Below are 19,830 nucleotides of genomic sequence, written 5' to 3' on the forward strand. Positions count from 1 at the left end.
GGTAATCCAAGTACCATAGATAGTTTTCTTGTAATAATGGCTTAAGCTGTAAATACACTTCTGTTTGTGAAACTGCAATACCATGAAGAAATCATGTGAATAAGATTTACAGAAAATGCAAAGCATGTTATGATGTGTTAATGATTAGAATATCAGGGGTATAAAACATATTTGATCTGAGAAACTCTTTCTGCTTTGTAAATAAGAGGGATATAGTGGAGTGTTAAAAAAGTTGTTTCATGAAGCACTATTATGCCTGGTCAGTGGCAAGTTGTACCATTTGAACAGGAGCAAATAATCCACGTGCGAGAAGGGAGATTTTCCCTTCATGAAATCACAGCTCATGTGAGGCATAGTCTCATCAGTGATTCCTGTTTACAAGCATACATAATAGAATTTATATTGTAAATGTCAGAATTGTCTCAAAAGAACCAAACAATTCACAAATATGTCATTAGACCATAAAATGTTATGTTAGCAGGAAATAAGACACCTTGTCCAGTGATGGACTGTTCATCTTCATCTCAACTGTCATTGCAACATTGGAGTACTGCTACAAGTGTGCCATGTTCAACTTTAATCGTTTGAAAGAGCCATGTATTGTGTACATGCATTCCTTTGTTCCTTCTTCCCCTGATGCAAAACTCAAAACCAATGCCTGTAACTATAGTGGACTCATTAACACAAACACTGGTGTCTCAGTTCGCAATAGGTCATCTTTTCTGATGAATCCTGCTTCAGATATGTGGTGAAGATGGTGGATGCTGAATAGTACATATAATCAATATGATAACAAATAATGCAGTTTAGAAGTTGGCGTTCCAATAGTTGATTGCAAAGTTGGATGATAGCTCTGATAAGAAGGTACTATCACTAGCGATGGCTACTTGGGGAGATTGTAGAGTATGAAGACTCTTCATTGCATTTCTATTGCATTCAAATCATTCAAAATTTTAATATTTCAACAAGAAAATGCCCATCCTGTTGTTACTAGAAATGTTCAAAATGACTTCTCAGCATATCAGTTGCTGCTTCTTTGGCTTACCCAGTCACCAGAAATGTTGCTCCTTGAACATGTCTGGGATTTCATGGCCTGTCTCACAGAATTGTCAGAATTGTCTCACGGGCAATACATATAAACTTTGGGGTCAAATAGAAGCAATGTGGAATCCTATATCTCTGATATGTATTCAAAACTTGTTTCATTCAATGCCATAATGAATGAGAAATCTTACTGCAGTGCATGCTGGCTTCACCAAATACTGATTTTTGGCATTTAATTTACTTTTACTGTTCTGTAAATTTTAATATTTATTTTTAAAATTGCAAGTAATGTGTGGAATATAGTATTTCATTTTGTTCTGAAGATTTTCATGGTGTTGTAGTTTTCATGAACAGTAGTACATCTAATGAAAATAATGCATCATTTATTTTGTTTATTAAGCTTAGAAATTGCTGTTTCTAATCTGTAATAACTTCATAATACATAATAGAATTTATATTGTAAATTTTACTTTGTTTATTTTTCAAAATATATTGATTTAATTTGTTAGGTCCTTGCAAGCTACAAAAATGCAGGCTAGAAAAGAATTAGAACTTGAAAATGCTGTGAAAGTAAAAGAAACAACTGGTCCCAAGGAAGTAATTATTACACTTTTAACTGTGTATAGTTCAAAGTTTGTAAATACTCGTATTTTATAAGTTCATAAGTAGCAAATAATATTTATAATAAAACTGTTAGTCTTTGAATCATTTAAAATGCAAGATTTACTTCTGTTTGAATTGTTATTATGCTTACGTAATACATTTTGCGTAGGAAATGGAAATTTTACAAGACCTAGGACCTAATGATCAATTTCAGCATGTGACAGTTTCTTTTTTCTCGGCCCTTGAGTTAATAAACAGGAACTAAATATCAAACAGGTTGAGAGGGCTGGCATTGAAGTTACTGTTATATTTTATATTAAAACTTGAAGGCAGATGTTTTTTCTTTTACTTTATGAGGGAAATCGTACCTTGTCAAAATAGGAAGTACTGCCATTTTACTCTAATATATGTAAGTAGGTGCTTTTTTAGCTGACCAGTTATCAGATAGCATACGCAGTAGGAAGTCTGAACATCCAATTTCCAGAATGATCTAAAATGCAGATCACCAACAACTTCCTTTTTTTCGGGAGGGGCTATGCTTTACCATTCACATTTGATATTTTACATTTTGCAAAATTTTGTACATTGTTTAAATTTTGTATATTTAATTTTAACTCTTTGAGAACCAAACCACCCCACACGACCATACATTCAGACTACCAGAACTGCCGAAAACAGCAGAGATTGCGATTTTGTTTTCTTCCCTTCGCCTAAGGCAGGGATGGGCAAACTACAGCCCACCGGAAGGTTCTATCTGGCTCGCGGATAGAATTTAAATTTGCTGGTCTGAGGCAAATTAAAAGAAATATATATTTATATATTATATATCCATCTCCTTTTGTACTTTGTTTAAATATTTCTTCCCTTCCTTTTTTTTTAAAGGACTGATGATTTTTTACTGTCTCTATTTTTGTTCTACAAAACATAAATTGATGGAAATAGCAAGCATAGACAGGTTTCAATTGGTTATGTGTTAAAAGCAGAAATTCTTTGTTAGTTATAGCTGTAGATTGACGCCAACAAGCGTTATCTCTTTCTCAGAGAGAAGACATATGGGAATCCTATATAGGTGAATTAGACCTCACATGTGACAGTGACTGTGCATTTTAAGCTCCAGCCAGTGGTGTTTTCTTTTGGCGCGAGTTCTAATATTATTCATTGCATATGGAAAGATTGCAGATGTATAGCTTCATTGTGAATAGTGGTGAGATTATTAAAAGTATATCATAGCTAGTGCTTGTTTGGGTTATTCATAAAATATTCCCCCAAAATGGCTACTAAAAAATGTAAAGTTGATTCAAAGTGCTATGCTTTTAATGATGAATGAATCTGGAAATTTTTTTTACAGTTGTAAAAGATAAACCGATGTGTCTCATCTGCAATGATGCTGTAGCAGTCTTCAAAGAATATAACATTTCCCATCTAAGCATAAGAATTCCATTTACAAAGCAATGTCTGAATATGAAAGAAAACAAAATGCTGAAGATCTTTGTAAAAAATAATCAGGCTGACAAATTTTTTTCAAGAAGGTAAACAATATCCAAAAAGCAGCTGCACATGCAAGTCACATTGTAACATACAGTATTTCTAAAAATAATAATAAAGCTCCCAGTGATGGGGAGTTCATTAAACAATGCATGCTCTAAGTTTGTGATGTTTTATATCCAGACGGGAAAAATAATTTTGAGACTGTAAGCTTATCTTAAAAAACGGTGACTCCTAGAATGGAAGACATCAATAAAAAATTTGACATCACAATTAGAGTCAGAGATTGGCCAGTTTAAATTTTGCTCCATAGCTATGGATGATAGCACTGTTATAAATGATACTGCTCAATTAGTATTATTTATAATAGGTTTTGATGAAAACTTTGAAATTACCAAGGAACTGCCTTGCATGTGTTCTTTAAAGGAATTACAATGGGATGTGATATTTTTCATGAATTTCAGTAAGGGCTTTTAAATTTGAAAGTGTGTATAACAAATATATGTAATATTACGACCCATGGAGCACCAAATACGACAGAAAAAAATCAGGATTTCTTGGACTCTAATCAAAACTATCTCGGGAACAATGTTGTTTTTGTAAACTGTGTTATACATCAAGATGCTCTGTGTAAATCTGCTTTGAATATGAAACCCGTGCTTGATGCAGTCGTAAAGCTTATAAATATTATTCAATCTAAGGGGTTACTTACAGGCAATTTCAAGATTGTCTTCAGTCTGTGCAATCTATGTACTCTGATGTACTGTATTGCACTAAAGTAAAGTGGCTTAATGCAGGATGTGTTTTTGAGTGAGTTTGGCAGCTGAAGGACGGCATTGTGTCATTTTTCCATGAGGAACAGTGTTTTGCGGAGTGCGAAATGTTAGAAGATGCAGAATGGCTTTCAGACTTCGCATTTTTTGCAGATCTTCTTTGTTGTATAAGCAACTTGAATGTCAAGATGCAAGGAAAAAATCATTCTATCGACAATATCTGGACCCATCTGAAAGCTTTTAAACTAAAACTTAATCTGTTTGCTAAGCAGCTAGCTAAGAACGACTTGCCTCATTCCCAGAGGTTAAATTCAATACCCTCTAAATAAAGATAAGCTTAAGAATTATGAAGATGGCTTAAAAAAAAAAAAAAATTTGAGTGAACGCAGATTTCAAGATTTCAGTGCCTTTCAACATAAATTGTGAAGCAGTGAGGTCAGATTTGCAACTTGAATTAATTGAGTTGCAATCTAACAGTGATCTCAAGTAGTTGTTTCTAAATATGCCAAAGTTAGAGTTTTACAAATCATTATCGAAAGTAAGTTTCTCAAATTTAGTATCTCACGCCCAGAAAATCAGTGCTATGTTTGCTTCATCTTATATATGTGAACAAGTGTTTTCAACTATAAACCTTAGAAAGAATTATTTCAGAAGTATACACTGGCAGATGAGCATTTAGCCTCATTCCTTAGAATTCGTATATCTTCTTCGAACCTCAATATAAGAATTTTTAAAAATGAAATCGCAATTTCATTCATCTCATTAACATATTTAAATTGTAATACTTGTATATTGTTCTTAAAACTGTAGAAAAATTTATCTTGGCACACCAAACTTTTTTTTTTTTTTTTTTCCCGATTTTTGGCCCGCGACCGAAAAAGTTTGCCCATCCCTGCACTAAGGTATGCAGTAACAGGTGCAGTTTTCCCCAGGGCTGTGGAGTTGGAATCAGAGTCGGGCAGATTGTGGGGTAAAAGGAGTTGGAGCTGGAGTCGCTAAAAGCAGGTCGACTCCAACTCCAGTTTTCGTTGGATAGTTTGAATTTTAAATGAAATTAAAATGAATTGAAAAAAAAATAATGACAAGTTGAGTTATTATTTTTATTTATGAACTATATACATTAATAAATAGTTATTTTCTATTTTATTGACATATTAATAAATAAATATAAGGGAGGAGGATGGATGTGATATTTGCCATTAGTGATTAAACTGATTCATTTAGTTACAAATCTTGCTGGTAAATTTAGGTAAGCAAGAATAGCAGATAAGAACACCAAAAATTGATGCCATTCTTAGGAAGCAAGCAGGAAAAGGAACAATTATTTATTTAGCAACGTGATAAGGAAGTACATATTTAATGATAAAGAGGTTTTTAGAATTAAGGACTCTTTTAGAAGATGTAGATAGGCCTAATGTTTCACTAACAGAAAGACCTTGGAATGATCTTGCAGAATTGGAAACTCTTCTTTCTACACCATATGGAACCACAAGAGCCTTTAGATATAAAAAAGCTGCAATCTGAAGAATTGACAGGAGGCAAAAATGGAAAAATTGGATGTTTGTTCTTTCTGAAATGGAAGGTTTATTGCATAAAGAATCATTACTTCAATAAAGAAAGGAGGAACTAGTTTGCTAGACAATGATATCTTGCTGGGTTCAATACGTAGATCTAAAACACCTAATTTTCTTGGATGACAAACAAATTAAAAAGGCAACAAAAACCACCTATGAACTTTCATTAAGAATGAAATTATTCTCAGAACAATTGGAGAATTCGAATCGGGACAGTCAAACTGCAGACATTGCAATTAAGTCTCTATCATCCTCTTCCAGTGATGAATTAGATTTTGAGAAGTATTTTTTGGATAATATTGAAAAGGCTAAGGCAAAGCGAATGAAAATAAAGAAGCAAGAGCCTTTAGATATAAAAATAAAAATATATAAACAAGATTTCTACACGGCCTTTGAGGAAATAGAGAAATATGATTGCGCTTGCACGACACCTCTTTTAGAACTTCTAAAAATCTACCTTGAAAAGTTAAAAGAAGAAGCCCTAACAGTAACAGCTCTTCCTCCTACTCAAGTTAGTGTGGAAAGTTCTCAGCTTCGAAGTTTATCAAATCGGATCTATGGCCCTCCAACAAAGATCTTGCCAAAGCTATACTGTTTCTTAGAATAACTAATTCCATATCATAATAAATGCTAATTAATATAAATAATTTTCTATGCCATCAATTTTCCCCTGTAGCATCTATTACTTCTTTTATATTGAAAAAAATAAGCTGTAACCCATGTGTATATGTTTACATGTATATATTTATGAGAGAGTCGGAAATTTTTCCCCACAGCCCTGGTTTCCCCAAATGCATTGTATCAGTTTATTGCAGACAGCCTGTCGTAAGAGGTTTCTTATCTTTAGATTGCACGTGACTTTTTTTTTTTTTTTTTTGTTCAATGTACTTAAGCTTTAATCAAAATGCGCAATATCGCAAAGTTTTAACTCACCAAGAAATTGAGGCTATTCTTTTTAATGATACAGATGAGTCAGATTTAGAATCAGAAGATGGCGATAGGAAAGAAATAGAAAATGAAATAAATGATAATGAAGAAGAATCATTTATAGCAGAAGGGAATAACGTAAATCTGGAAGCAGATGTTTCAGAAAATAGTCAGAAAATCCAGTAAAAACCTGGTCTACTAATGTTAACAATGATGCCTTAATTTTGTCCCCATTTAACAGCTTTTCGAGACCAATTCATAATTTACCTGTTGGTGCTTTGCCTTTACAATATGTAAAGTTGTTTCTTATGGATGAAATTTGTGAATTAATTCTCATAAATACAAATAAATTTGCTGAATTCTGTGCAAGAAAGTGTGGCACTGTTGATCGTCAATACGAAAAAAATTCATCTATAAAAGAAATTTGGGCATTCATTACAGTCCTTCTTATAATGAGTATTTTAAAATTACCAAGAGTAAGTCATTATTGGTCAAATAACATAATGTTTGGAAATGAAATGGTGAAGAAAATGATGAGTAGAAAGAGATTGTCGGTAATCAAGCATTATTTTCATTTGTCAGATAGGGACACTGAAGTTAAAAATAGTGAAGAGAACTTTGCATATGCACAAAAATTAGACCCTTCCATTTCATATTTCAGAAACAAATTTCAGCAACATTTTGCACCTTATGCTGAAGTGTCAATTGACGAAGCGCTAATTAAATTTAAAGGTAGATTAGGGACCATGCAATATATGCATATGAAATCAGCTAAGCATGGAGTAAAGATATGTATGCTCTGCACATCTCACTTCAGATATACAGTAGAAGTCCAGAAATCCGCAAAGCTTGGGACTAGAGGTTGTGCAGATTTCAGAACAGAAAAGATAAATCATAATATTCAGACTAAAAGTGCAAAATAAATAAAGCGTATTAGATACATTCAATTAAATTATTATATACATTATTGCAATAACTTATTATATGCATTAAATTAATATTACATATATAAATTGATTATATTATTCATTGTATTATATGAACACAGCATCAAGGTTTGCCGATTTCGCCTAATGCAAAGATTTACGGTGTTAGAATCACTGTTGCTGTAAAATTTCAACAGCTTTCTTTATTTTTCTGTATATCATACACAGTCGTGTCACAATTCCATAGGATTCTGCTATAAACCAAGGAGTAGCATTTACCTCCATTCTTCGCATTAAAATATTCTTAATTTATCCACAAAATATACGGATTAATAAAAAAAATGGGGCAGCACTAAATCTCGTGAAATAACAAACTCAGAAAATACAACAACGTGAATCGTGAAATTGAAAGAAGAGTTCAGTGAATTGTCTGCTTTTTTACCTCGATGCAGATTAGAGGAGAAAAAACTTTTATCATGATGTCAATAATTTGGTATTTCCGTTATGACTCATTATTATTCGGTAAGTATTTTTTCTACGATATTTCGTAATCAATGTTGCAGTTTTCAGAACATATAAACTGAATGTTTATATTTTGAAAGGCAACGCGGATTTCAGGTCGGCGGATTTTCGGTATTTGACTGTAATTAAAACTTTGAACTCTGTTGTGGTAAAAAAGATCAGATACCAAGGTCAGGAAAGGGTTTAGGATATGAGGTAATTATATGCTCTTAATAAAAACACTTAAAAACAAAGGCTATGAGATCTATTTTAACAGAATTTTCACCAGCATAGATTTGATGTTGAAGTTATACAAATCTGGACAGTTACCATGTGAAACTGTGTTGACAAATCGGAAAAACATGCCTGAGAACATCAATCAAATGAAGCTCAGAAATCAATACGATAGTGTAGTTATGCAATGCAAAAGCCGAACTTACTTTATTTATCTTGGCTTGATAAAAAAATTGATATATATCATTTCCACAAACTGTAAAAATGAACAATGTTTACTACAAGAAGAAAAGGCTCCGAAAAACATGTAGTACCAGGCCCACCCACATTTTCCAAGTACAATAAGAATATGGGTGGTTTAGATCTAGCAGATCAGTGTCAAAAATATTACTCAGCTTCTAGAAAATTCTGGAAATAATGGATGTACATATTTTGGTTCCTTTTAGACACAGCAGTGAATAATGCCTCTATTGTTCATAGAGTCATTTATTATCTAATCCTAAAGTGACCAAAGCAGCTATACAACTTAATTAGAATTGACTGAAGAATCAGCATCGCAAAATTTGTTTTGAAAATGAACCTCGGGCATGGTATATTTTTGCCTAGTGCATATCATTATCACAAACATCGAAAAATTAATGGTCATACATGATTCGGTTAAAATTACAGAACAGTATCCAATTACAAAAAGGTGAAAACCTTATTGCATCATGACGAAAACATGTATAAATGTGCAATGAACAGCAATATGTATATAAACATAGACACATTTATATATGCATATATCTACTTACAAATTTATATGAGTGATAATATGCACATGCATATAACATATTCAGAAATAATAATATACTTATATAACTAAATAAATGGAAACATGGAAAACGATGACATTTATAAATGTGCTTTGAAACTCGTATAATAAATCAAATCATAAAAAAAGTCTATAAACTAAGGTTTATTCCTCACAGAGATGGGATTAAGCAACTGATCAACAAATGCAAAGACTCTCATTATTTTTGGAAAAGGAAAAACAAAATCTAATAAAATAAAATGAAAAAATAATGCATCTAATAAACTAAAAAATAGCAACTTAACATGCAAAGAAAATACATGAAGTGAAATCTTAATCATCCATTCAATAAAAGAAAAAACAAGAAATTCCTTTAAAAAAGAAATTTAAAAGAGGAAAATTATTTATTTCTATTATATTCATCACTGGGTATTGTATATGGCAAAGTACAAGAGGTATCTGCTTGAGGACTGGCGAAGGCATAGGCGGGATTTTCCCAATGGAACTTGGTTCATATTTACATTACACGTGATAATAATAATATACATATTTATCCTAGCGAGGTCCATTTTTATATAAGCCCAGAAATATTTCGGCACTTAACAGAAATATGATAAAATATCTACTTTTTAACTCTGACATGCGGTGGTCACACCTTGAAACCACCAATTTTCGAATGTTTTTCTCCTCTTCTTTCCGAAATTTTTGAGTGAAAATCGATTTATTACTGATCTTTTACTTCTAACTAACACATAATGACTGCAGAATCATACATGTTTTAGATCTTAGTACTTCAAATCGGATGCCTTCTAAAATTCGTTTTCAATGAGACAAAACTTCCTTTTATTAATATAAACAACTTTAAATTTCAAAAGTTATTCATCACACATCATGATTGCTATCATAAACAATAAAAAATAGCAATAATTATACTGCTTATATAAAAAAAAAACTTTATATGTATGGCATTTGCTTTGTGATTTCAGGGCACAATCACAGCCTCACTAGAGCATTGTATCACAATGTTCTAGAGGCTCGGTGTTCGCGCTTTGAAACCACTGCTTTTCACAATGGCATTTGCTTGCTTCTCAAATAAGAATGTTTATTTTTACCCGGATATAGATAAGGAGTTTTAAAACCACAGAGTTATTTTATTACTAAACAATACATGTGTAGCAATAAAATTAAACAGCAATAAAATTGCTGTTTAAAAATTTAAGGATTATATTTATTTTTAATCAGTTTATTCCTTCATATAAAAATAACTGAAGTAAACAAAATCTCAGTCAGGATCATAACAAAGCTAGAGAGGCTTTGTTGGTCTGACCTTCAAGAATAGGTTTCTAAAGAACGGCGTCAAAGGCTAATGGAATACTTGTTAGAAAGTACAAAAGATGTCATTCGAAATCTTCACACCTGTTTTCTGCGCTAATGGACATGAAGGCGAGGAAATTGCTGTGAAACTGGAATAGTGTTTCGAGCAGTTCGGTATTTTAAGGATACAGGTTAGCAAAGGGTCTGGATTTAAAAGAGTTAATGTGACACTTTGGTATAATTAATATTAATAATATAAATTGTGAAAAAGTAGCTTTTTTTTAAGTTAAATATTTTGGTACTGCGAATCTCTGAAGTTACCAGTTTGCTAAAGGAGCCAATTCTGAACCCCCTCTCCCCAAAAAACGATGGCTTTTATTCTGAAAATGCGGGAATAGCTTCAAAACAATGATTTTTGGCCTTACACTTCTGCCATATTTCAGCAAGCTGTTGCTTCTAATGGCATACTTTGCAAAAGTATTTTGTCATCTGTATTATAAATTTCAACCATGAAGTAGTTTCCTTTTTCACAACACATACCTTTAGAATCCACTTTTAGGTTAACATTTTATCCACATTAAAGTTCTTTGGGAATTAATTTCTGATGCATATAAATACGCACTTTATTTTTGATAAATTTTCCATTTGGTCTCCTAGGATATCTAAGCAAAGTTTCCTTTTAAAGTTATTCTAATTGGGGGTTATATTAATGCAAATATTTGTTTCTCACAATTTATTTGATGTCATTTCTTTTGATCTAATAGTACATAAAATGTAATTTTATCAAAGAAAGAATTTGTATTCTATGAAACCAGTTTTCATCATGGGTGTTCTTTTCAGGGGGACAAAGGAGGCATTTTCTATATGCTCAGTACCATATAAGTTTATTGTAAAATTTTCTTTCATGACTGTTCTTACAAAGCCAGATATTTTGTAGTATTCACTTTTCTTGGAAAAGCAGAACAATATCCTACCAAGAAAAGGAAGTTGATTGCAAACTGAAAATAGTTAACACGTTTATGACTCTTAGTGTGAGTTCATGGTTAACTTCAAGATCAGATAAAATGTTATAACGAAGAGGCAAACATTAGAAACTAGTGCAAGAAAGACCAAAAACAAACAGAAAAAAAAATGGAAAAGTGAAGTTTACTGTCGTTCGAAGCCGTAAAGATTACCATTATAGATGATTTATTGTAGTTGTTCCGAAGATCCACAAGGTATTTACGTTATTTATGTATATGACTGTTTTTTAGCCTAGAAGGGCTATTAATCTTGAAGCGATGTTTTGTCTCAAATCACTATAAATGGCTGTATCACTTTTCACATTGTTGCCGTTAAATATTATTGCCCTGTATTATATTTAAAGAAATTAAATAATGAAGAATCTGCATGCATATATGTATATTGCTCGCACTGTGAAAAAAACAATGGTATCTAGAGTCATCAAATTTTGAATAACATAGTCCTCCACCCGAGCATGGGTACCTGGAAGCCCAAATCTAGAATTTGTTTTATTGTCTACTTCCAATTTTGTAAAACTTTAATGAATTTTTGGTAAAAAAACTCAACAATTTCAAAGCGAGTATTGGCAACAGTGTAGGGAATAAAACATTTTTATCTTTAAGGCACAAGGCTGCCTATCAAAAATTATAAAGATATGCTATTTATAAATAGTTTTAGCCCAAATGCTCTCAAAACGTGCAAGTGTCTAAAAAAATCAAAAAATGAAAAAAAAAAAAAAAATGCCTATTTGGATGTAATATAAAATCTTAAAACTTTCAGATTTTTTTTCTTTCTTTGCAATTATGTTGTTTGATTTAAATTGAAATCATATTTATAGGTAATCCAAGATGCCTGTCCAGCATTAACTGTATCTGGTGTTTATTTTACTTGTCCCATGATAGGACCAGAAATACTACCAAAAAAAGAGATTGAAAATAAAATTAAGGAATTTTTATATGCACAGTTAGAGCAAGAAAGGGGCCTCACATCTTGTCTAATAATTCACACGTTAAACAAAAATAAAGAAAAGGTATGTATATTGTGTTGGTTAATAATGTAAAAACAGTTATTCTGAGAAATCGTTAATTTTTTTACTTATTTTTTAATTCTACTTTAAAAATATCTATTAATTTAATACCAAAACATTTAAATATTTTTTCAAATAATTAATTTATTGATGATCTAATACTGTAGACTCCTGATTAACCAGAATTGCTTTAAAAAAGGGTTTGTTTACTGAGGAATGATGGAAAAAATTACCCTGACATGCTATCAGCATAGAACAAATTTGTTAAAAAAGATACAAAAAAGGAAACAGAAATCTTGGATATAATGGATGATCATGTGATATTTGTGAGTTGTTTTTATCCACAACTGTCCCTGATCTTGAACATATAAATCTTTTTTTTTTTTTTTTTTTTTTTTTTTGTGCTGATGTAAATTCTAGTTTGAATTTAATTATAATCTTTCTTCAAGTTCTATTGTAAATATATTTTTAATATCATTTTTATCTTGGTGTCTTTGTCACTGAATGAGTTTATATTCTAGATTAAAGTGCTTTAAAATACAGGTAAATTCTTAATAGTCTTTTCCTATTAATTATAATGTTGGTTATTTCTTTGGATTAATTGTGACTTTGCTTAATTATGGACTTTATCCTCAGTATTATCTCCCTCTCTTGAGTTAATCAGGAGTGTACTGCACATACTATGCATTTATTTATACTGATATAAAGGGCAAAAATTGGCTTCTTTTCAGTAAAATAAGTAACATTTGTTTGTAATACCAAACCATGGAAGAATGTTTTATTATACAAGTAAAGTATATGACACTGTGTCTCTGAATAAACCAAAAATATTACTGAAAAATTTTTAAAACTGGGCTATTTCTTCTGTTGCAAAATCCACAATATGCTGTAAACAAAATTATTTATTTCCATTGGGTAGTATAAATGGTATTTATATATTATCCCATTAACTGTGAATGTTGATGGCTATCCCACCAAAGTTGGACCAATCGTACTTGCAGTATTCTGAGCTGCAGTTCTATCTGCAACTATTACAGTAAAATGTCGTCATTCTGAATGCACAGTTCATCAAATCGCCATTGCTACAGACATATTTGATACACTTCATAAAAAGGACTTTCATCCATGTTTACTATTTTGCTAGGCCCTCTGAGTTTACCAAAAGCTATGTTTAGAATTTTCAATACAATAGCAAATACGGTGTTCTCTCCATAGACTATTGTAGATTACCTGTTATATTTCTGAAGCAATCGTCTTCCCCCCTTTTTTTCCCCTTTTGTAATATTGAATAGCCTGTTAATTTTTCTACATTTTCCAGTTAAAAGTTTAAAGTTAATCTATTTCACACATAGGTACAAAGTTTTAACATTCATATATCATCCAAAAAAGCTGTAGTAATGTGTGCTGGATGTAAATAAAAGTGCCACATATCCTTAGACTATCAGCTTGAAAGCAGTGGAGCTGAAAGGCTTCTCCTTCTCTTCATTCTTCCATGAGAGAACATATTTAGAGATATTTAAATTTGATTCCATTGTTAAATTCTATTTATTTATCATTTAATTAAATATTCTCTTAGACTCAGAATGTTCTATTAAAATTAAGATATGCAATTTTTTTCATAAATTATGTGATTAATAATCTATGCAAATAGTGGAAATTCTTATTTAAAATTACATTTTTATATTTTGTAATTCTGTAGTCTCTTGAATTTAGGTTCATCTTGGCATTGAAACTCTTGCAAGGTATCTTACCAATATTTTAGATAATCCTGAAGAAGAAAAATATCGTAGAATTCGTTTCAAGAATAAAATCTTTCAGGAACGAGTTTTACCTTTAGAGGGAGCATTTGATTTTTTGGTGTCTGCAGGTTTTATCCAAGAAACAGTGAAGTCTGGAGAAGAAGAAGAAGAATATTTTGTTTTCCCAAAGGAAAATCTAGAAAATTTGCAAATGTTGAAAGAAGCTCTTTTAAGCGCTGAGCCGATTGTTCCTGTTTTAGATCGAAATTTAAAAGTTTTGAAGCCTTCGGTAGTTACTGAGAAAGTCCAACTCCCTAATGACTTTTTTAATCTATCAGCAGAAGAATTAAAGCGAGAACAAGAAGCAAAGTAAGTTCTTTTATGTTTTTAATTTCTTTTTCCAATGTCAAAATCTGGATAGATTTGAAATAATAATCATTTTTGTTTTTTAGCATAATAATGAAATTATTTATTGTACATTAAGATTTTTTTTCACGTGCTGCTATTGAGCTAGCTTAGTATTCACATTAAAGACAAGATCAATATACTGGCCAACTTTCTGGCAGCACACAAATACTGCATCAGAAGAACGCTTAATCTTTTGAGGCTAACCACAGATCAATCCAGTTTTTGATATCTTCACATAATGTGAAGCATTGCTCGCACAGACCATGCATCATCAATCTAAACTATTAGCAGTCGGAAGGAGCGAAGTCAGATGAATACAGCGGGCGGGTGGAAATTTCTCATTTGACCGTTTCTGAGTGGGTTTTCACTCGTGCAGAGTTAACATGCAGGAGAATAATTTTGTCATGTCTGGAGTAGTAGTAAGCAATTTTTTTTTTTTTCGAATGCTCAGCTCATTCTCATCAGTTGTGTTTGGTTTGAGCAACTCATAGTACATGACCCCGAAGTTATCCCAATATATACACAACCTGATTTTTTTCCTATGTATATTCTGCCTGGCCGTCGATGTGGAAGCATTGCCAGGTGGCCCCGTGATATCTTCTTCGGGTTATCATAGTGAATCCATTTTTCATCACCAGTGACTATACGATGCAAAAAAACTTTTCGTTCATGCTTGGCAAGCAGCATTTTACATGTAAAAAAATTGGCGCTCAACATTTCTCGGCCTCGGTTCTCACGGAACCCAATTACCTTGCTTTTGAATCATTTCCAATGATTTTAAATGATGTGAAATTGCTTGTTGAATCACTCCTAATGTAAGTGCAAGTTCTGCTTGCGTTTTTCGCGAATCTTCATCCCATTAATGCTTCCTATTCCACCTTGTACACTTTCTTCCTTTCATTATGTTCTGTGTTTCTTCTACGTCAAATTCACCATTCTTAAATTTTTTAAACCTTTCATGACAACTTCTCTTGCTTAAGGAAGCCTCACCATATGCTTCTACAAGCAATCAAAGCACCTCAGCTGCAGATTTCTTCAAATTAAAGAAGTAAATGAAAAGCTCCTTCAAATGACGCTTGACGATTTTCACCAAAATAATGCATGCTGCTGATACGAAATGGCAAATTAAGTACTACATAAATTGCTTTTCACTCAAAATTTGTATTAGCGAAAATGCTTAATTCAGAATGAGTTTTTTGGTTCTAAATACCTTCACTTCACAGAACTATTTGGCCTAACTTAATTTTTACTCCATGATTTTTAGATAATTTATGACAGATCATATGACCTACATAAAAAATAAAGTGGGTTTTTACAAAGGATTATTTATATCAAGAATATTAATATTCTTAAACATTTTATTCTGAAAGAATGCATATAATTAAGGTGAGGAATTAAATATTCACTTTCCAACATGTCTATGTAATATTTTATGTAGATATATTAATCTTTAGTTTCTCTAATTTATAAGTGTTAATTCTCATGTACAATATCATAATCTCACTTTTGCTAATATTTCAAGGTTTCGTTGTTAGTTAGTGAATGTCCAGCCTTACAATACCTTGCTTTACATCAAACAATTGTAAATATAATTTGCTTGTGGCACCGCTTTTTGTCAAATGACAGAGACTTACTTATACTCCCAGTATTATTTTTATGTTGCTTAAATTTTTTTTCCTGTGTTTTCTTAAAAATTTTACATTATACAGAGCATGCATGCTAAATGTTTTTCAAAATATGAGAGATATGTTTGTACTTTTCAGAGCAGAAGCTGTTGAGCTTATGACTCAACTTCGTACTAAGTCTATGCGGAAGAAAGATGAAATAAAAGAGCTTCACGTTTATAAATTTACCCTTATTAGGATTAGATTTCCAGATGGAATAATTCTGCAGGTTTGTGTGATTATTATTTAAAATTTAATATAACTTTTAATTAATAAATTTAAGTTTCTTGTGATATACATGGTACATTTTTTACTTATTTGTTTCTTTGTTAATTTTTTTGCTAAAATAATGCTGCAAATATATGAAAAAGGGAGAACCAGTTTTCTATAAACTAGATCAGAGATTAAGACACAATAACACGCCGAATAAATACTGATTCAGAAGTCAAACAACAAAAATCAGCGTTAATTCACAAAATTTTCACAGGACTAGTTTCGATGGTTTTATTGAACCATCATCTTCAGCTGCAAAACCGCCTAAGATGATGGTTCGGTAAAACCATCGAAACTAGTCCTGTGAAAATTTTGTGAATTAACGCTGATTTTTGTTGTTTGACTTCTGAATTAGATCAGAGATCTTTTAAAAAATCCAATAAAACTTTAGTTTCTGCAGATATATGTAGAGATTCTATGAAGATTTGCACACAGTTTCTACAGGTCACATATAGATAATCTTTTATAAGAATTAATAGAGTTCTATTGAAATCTATCAGATCCAGTTTATAGAAAATGGGTTGTAGTCCTAAAGAATTCTAAAAAAGTTTCTTTCCTTTAATTTTCTATAAAAGATACATAGAATCTTTTGATTTCTTAAAAAATTTATAAAGTCAACAAAATCTTTGGAGATTAAAGAGAGCAAATTAAATTTTCATTTTTAATAAGAAATTTTAAACTTTGTCCAAATTTTGAAATAAGCTATCGTATTAAGGAGGGGATTAAAACCTTTTCGGAAGAGAAGAAACCGTTTCTCTTATCAAGGGTATGTATGCAATGATTAAGAGCATTAATTTCAGGGATTAAAATGTTATAATTAACAGCATAAATTTAGAACTAAACTAAACTCAGTGGCGTAACAGCCCTAATGAGCCAAGGCCTGCAGTGCCCGAAATCTGCTTTCTTGACCGTGTGCCCCGGGGTGCGTAAGCATATGCCCTGAACAAGTGGTCAGCTTGGTCGCAGTGTTTAGTCCCCAAGCGAACTTGGTACTCATTTTATCGACCCAAGTGATAGAAATGAAGGGATGAGAGGCATAAATTTCGTCTTTTGATTAATTTTATGATTTAAATTGATTTTACACTTTTACGAGGTTTCATTTTTATATTTTAAAAAGTAATACTCTGTAAAAATTTCACAATATTTCATATAAATTTAAGACCTAAAAATGTTAATATAGAGAAAAAATGGCCCAAAACTTTTATTTAAAAATTATTCAACACTTATTAAGGAAAAGTTAATTTTTGCTCATCTGTATCCCATATAGCACATTCAAAACTCAAAATTTGCTTTAATTAGAGTTTGCAAATTTTGTGGAAAGGCTTTATGAAATTTTTACATGATTTTACAGCAGCATTTCTATAAAATTTGGTTCGATCAAAACTTTATAAAATTTCTAGAGAATTTGATAAAAAAAAAAAAAATTCTATGGGGGATTATCTTTGAGGTTCTGTAGAAATTTCTACAGAGCTGTATCAGCCTTTGCAAGATATTTTCATAAGGTAATGATTATCACAGAAAATCATAAAAATTACAATCATACTAAAGGAATATGAATGAAATACGCAAAACCAAAGTTTGATCACTGCTTTAATTTACAAGGTATTAGTCTAGAGCTGCAAGTTTTAGATGCTCCAATAATTATTCTTAACTTGGTCCTCCCCCATAAAAGAACTAGTTAAGAAGGTGGTGTAAAAGATGTATTATATCTACATCCCTATATTCTTAGTTGGGCCTTGGAAGTAACTGATAAAATTTTAAAATAATGGTAATTAAATTTAATCACTATTTTATTAGGAGTCAGTATGAAACAGACTCCTGATTAATAGCTAACACTACATTTATTTATGAGATTAATTTACTTTCAAGAAATTATCTAATATTGTTTGTACATTCTGGATTATCTGCTGTTAAAAGAAATATTGATTATATTATCTCCTAATAATAATTTTAGTAGAAGTATCTAAAAAGAGTGAACCCAGAGGTAGGAAGTTTAATTCCGAAAATTGTTTAAAGTAACTTGAATGTAAATTGTAAAAATGTTTTACGGGGACTTGAATTAAATCATGAATAACAAAATTTCAAACTTTGAAAAAGAAATTAAATTAAAAGCAAGTAATTATTGCTATTGATCGGAAATTAGTTGACTTTTCAAGGGGAACAAACCAACTCCCGTTCAATGAATAATAATTAATAAATATGAAGGTGTTGTGTCTTTTACTCAAGTAATAATGGTAATGACAAAAGGCAAATTAAGTACTACATAAATTGCTTTTCACTCAAAATTTGTATTAGCGAAAATTCTTAATTCAGAATGAGTTTTTTTTTGGTTCTAAATACCTTTACTTCACGGAACTATTTGGCCTAACTTAATTTTTACTAACATCATTTTTAGATAATTTATGACAGATCATATGACCTACATAAAAAATAAAGTGGGTTTTTATGAAGGATTATTTATATCAAGAATATTAATATTCTTAAACATTTTATTCTGAAAGAATGCATATAATTAAGATGAGGAATTAAATATTCACTTTCCAACATGTCTATGTAATATTTTATGTAGATATATCAATCTTTAGTTTCTCTAATTCATAAGTGTTAATTTTCATGTGCAATATCATAATGTCACTTTTTGAAGTGGGTGTCTGGTGATATTATATTAATAATTATTCTTTTCACAGTGATATTGATGGTTTTATGCATAAATATCTGTTTTTTTATGTTTTTATGTACTTATAAGTTATCTACAATTCATTTATAGTGAGAAGAAAATATTTTGTGGAAAGATTATCTTTTTTTATTTCTAGGGAACATTCTATGTTTATGAAAAATTATTAGCAGTGAAGAATTTCATTATGGAAAATTTAGCTGAACCTCAAAAGCAGTTTAACCTTTTACTTCCTGGTGGGTTTAGATTAACAGATGATGAACAGTCTTTATTAGAACTGAAATTAGTTCCAGCTGTTATACTTAACTTTCAGTGGTTAAATGAATCATCTACACAAAATGTTTCTTATTTAAAGCATGAAACTTTATCCCTGCTTTCATATGAATTATGATAAATGTATAACAAATTATTCTGTAAAATATGTTATATATGTATACATTTTTAAATTTAATTTTAGGATTTGATTTTTTTTTTTTTTTTTTTTTTTTTCTTTTCTGAAATTCATGTATGCATTTGTCATTAAAAAAAAAAAAAAGAGTGAGTATGTTAATATTATTTTTTTTTCCATTTCCACATATTAAAATTTATATGTATTTCATTTTCTTCAAATAAATTTGTGAAATAAAATTTAATATTTAATTGTTTCATTAAATTTCTGTTTGAAATATTTTTATTAAACTATTTTCTCATGTTAGCGAATACAATTTCATGGTTTGATCTGTTACTGACTATTCCTTTCACATCATTTTATGGGAAATACTCATATCAATCTATAGATACATCTAATGGTTTTTGGTTAAAAAATCTATTAACATGCATCGTCGTGAGATTCGTTATTAAATAGACATTGTTAACTTTATGTAAGGAAG

The 19,830-nt window shown here is 30.8% G+C and overlaps 1 protein-coding gene across 2 annotated transcripts in view; it reads left to right on the top strand.

The window, feature by feature from the left end:
* Positions 1-19,613, top strand: part of LOC118183546 (UBX domain-containing protein 6-like) — a 38,116-nt gene extending 18,503 nt beyond the window's left edge. For both annotated transcript variants that reach the window (XM_035353140.2, XM_035353139.2), the window contains exons 3-7: positions 1,554-1,641; positions 12,015-12,206; positions 13,917-14,311; positions 16,114-16,243; positions 19,101-19,613. In XM_035353140.2, coding sequence (XP_035209031.1) covers positions 1,554-1,641; positions 12,015-12,206; positions 13,917-14,311; positions 16,114-16,243; positions 19,101-19,352 — 1,057 coding nt within the window. In that variant the 3' untranslated portion in view covers positions 19,353-19,613. The remainder of the gene's footprint in view (positions 1-1,553; positions 1,642-12,014; positions 12,207-13,916; positions 14,312-16,113; positions 16,244-19,100) is intronic.
* Positions 19,614-19,830: the final 217 nt, after the last annotated feature.

This window comes from Stegodyphus dumicola, chromosome 4 (assembly GCF_044657685.1).
Source record: "Stegodyphus dumicola isolate Sdum_Otavi_A_Nest chromosome 4, ASM4465768v1".
NCBI classification, from domain to species: domain Eukaryota; kingdom Metazoa; phylum Arthropoda; class Arachnida; order Araneae; family Eresidae; genus Stegodyphus; species Stegodyphus dumicola.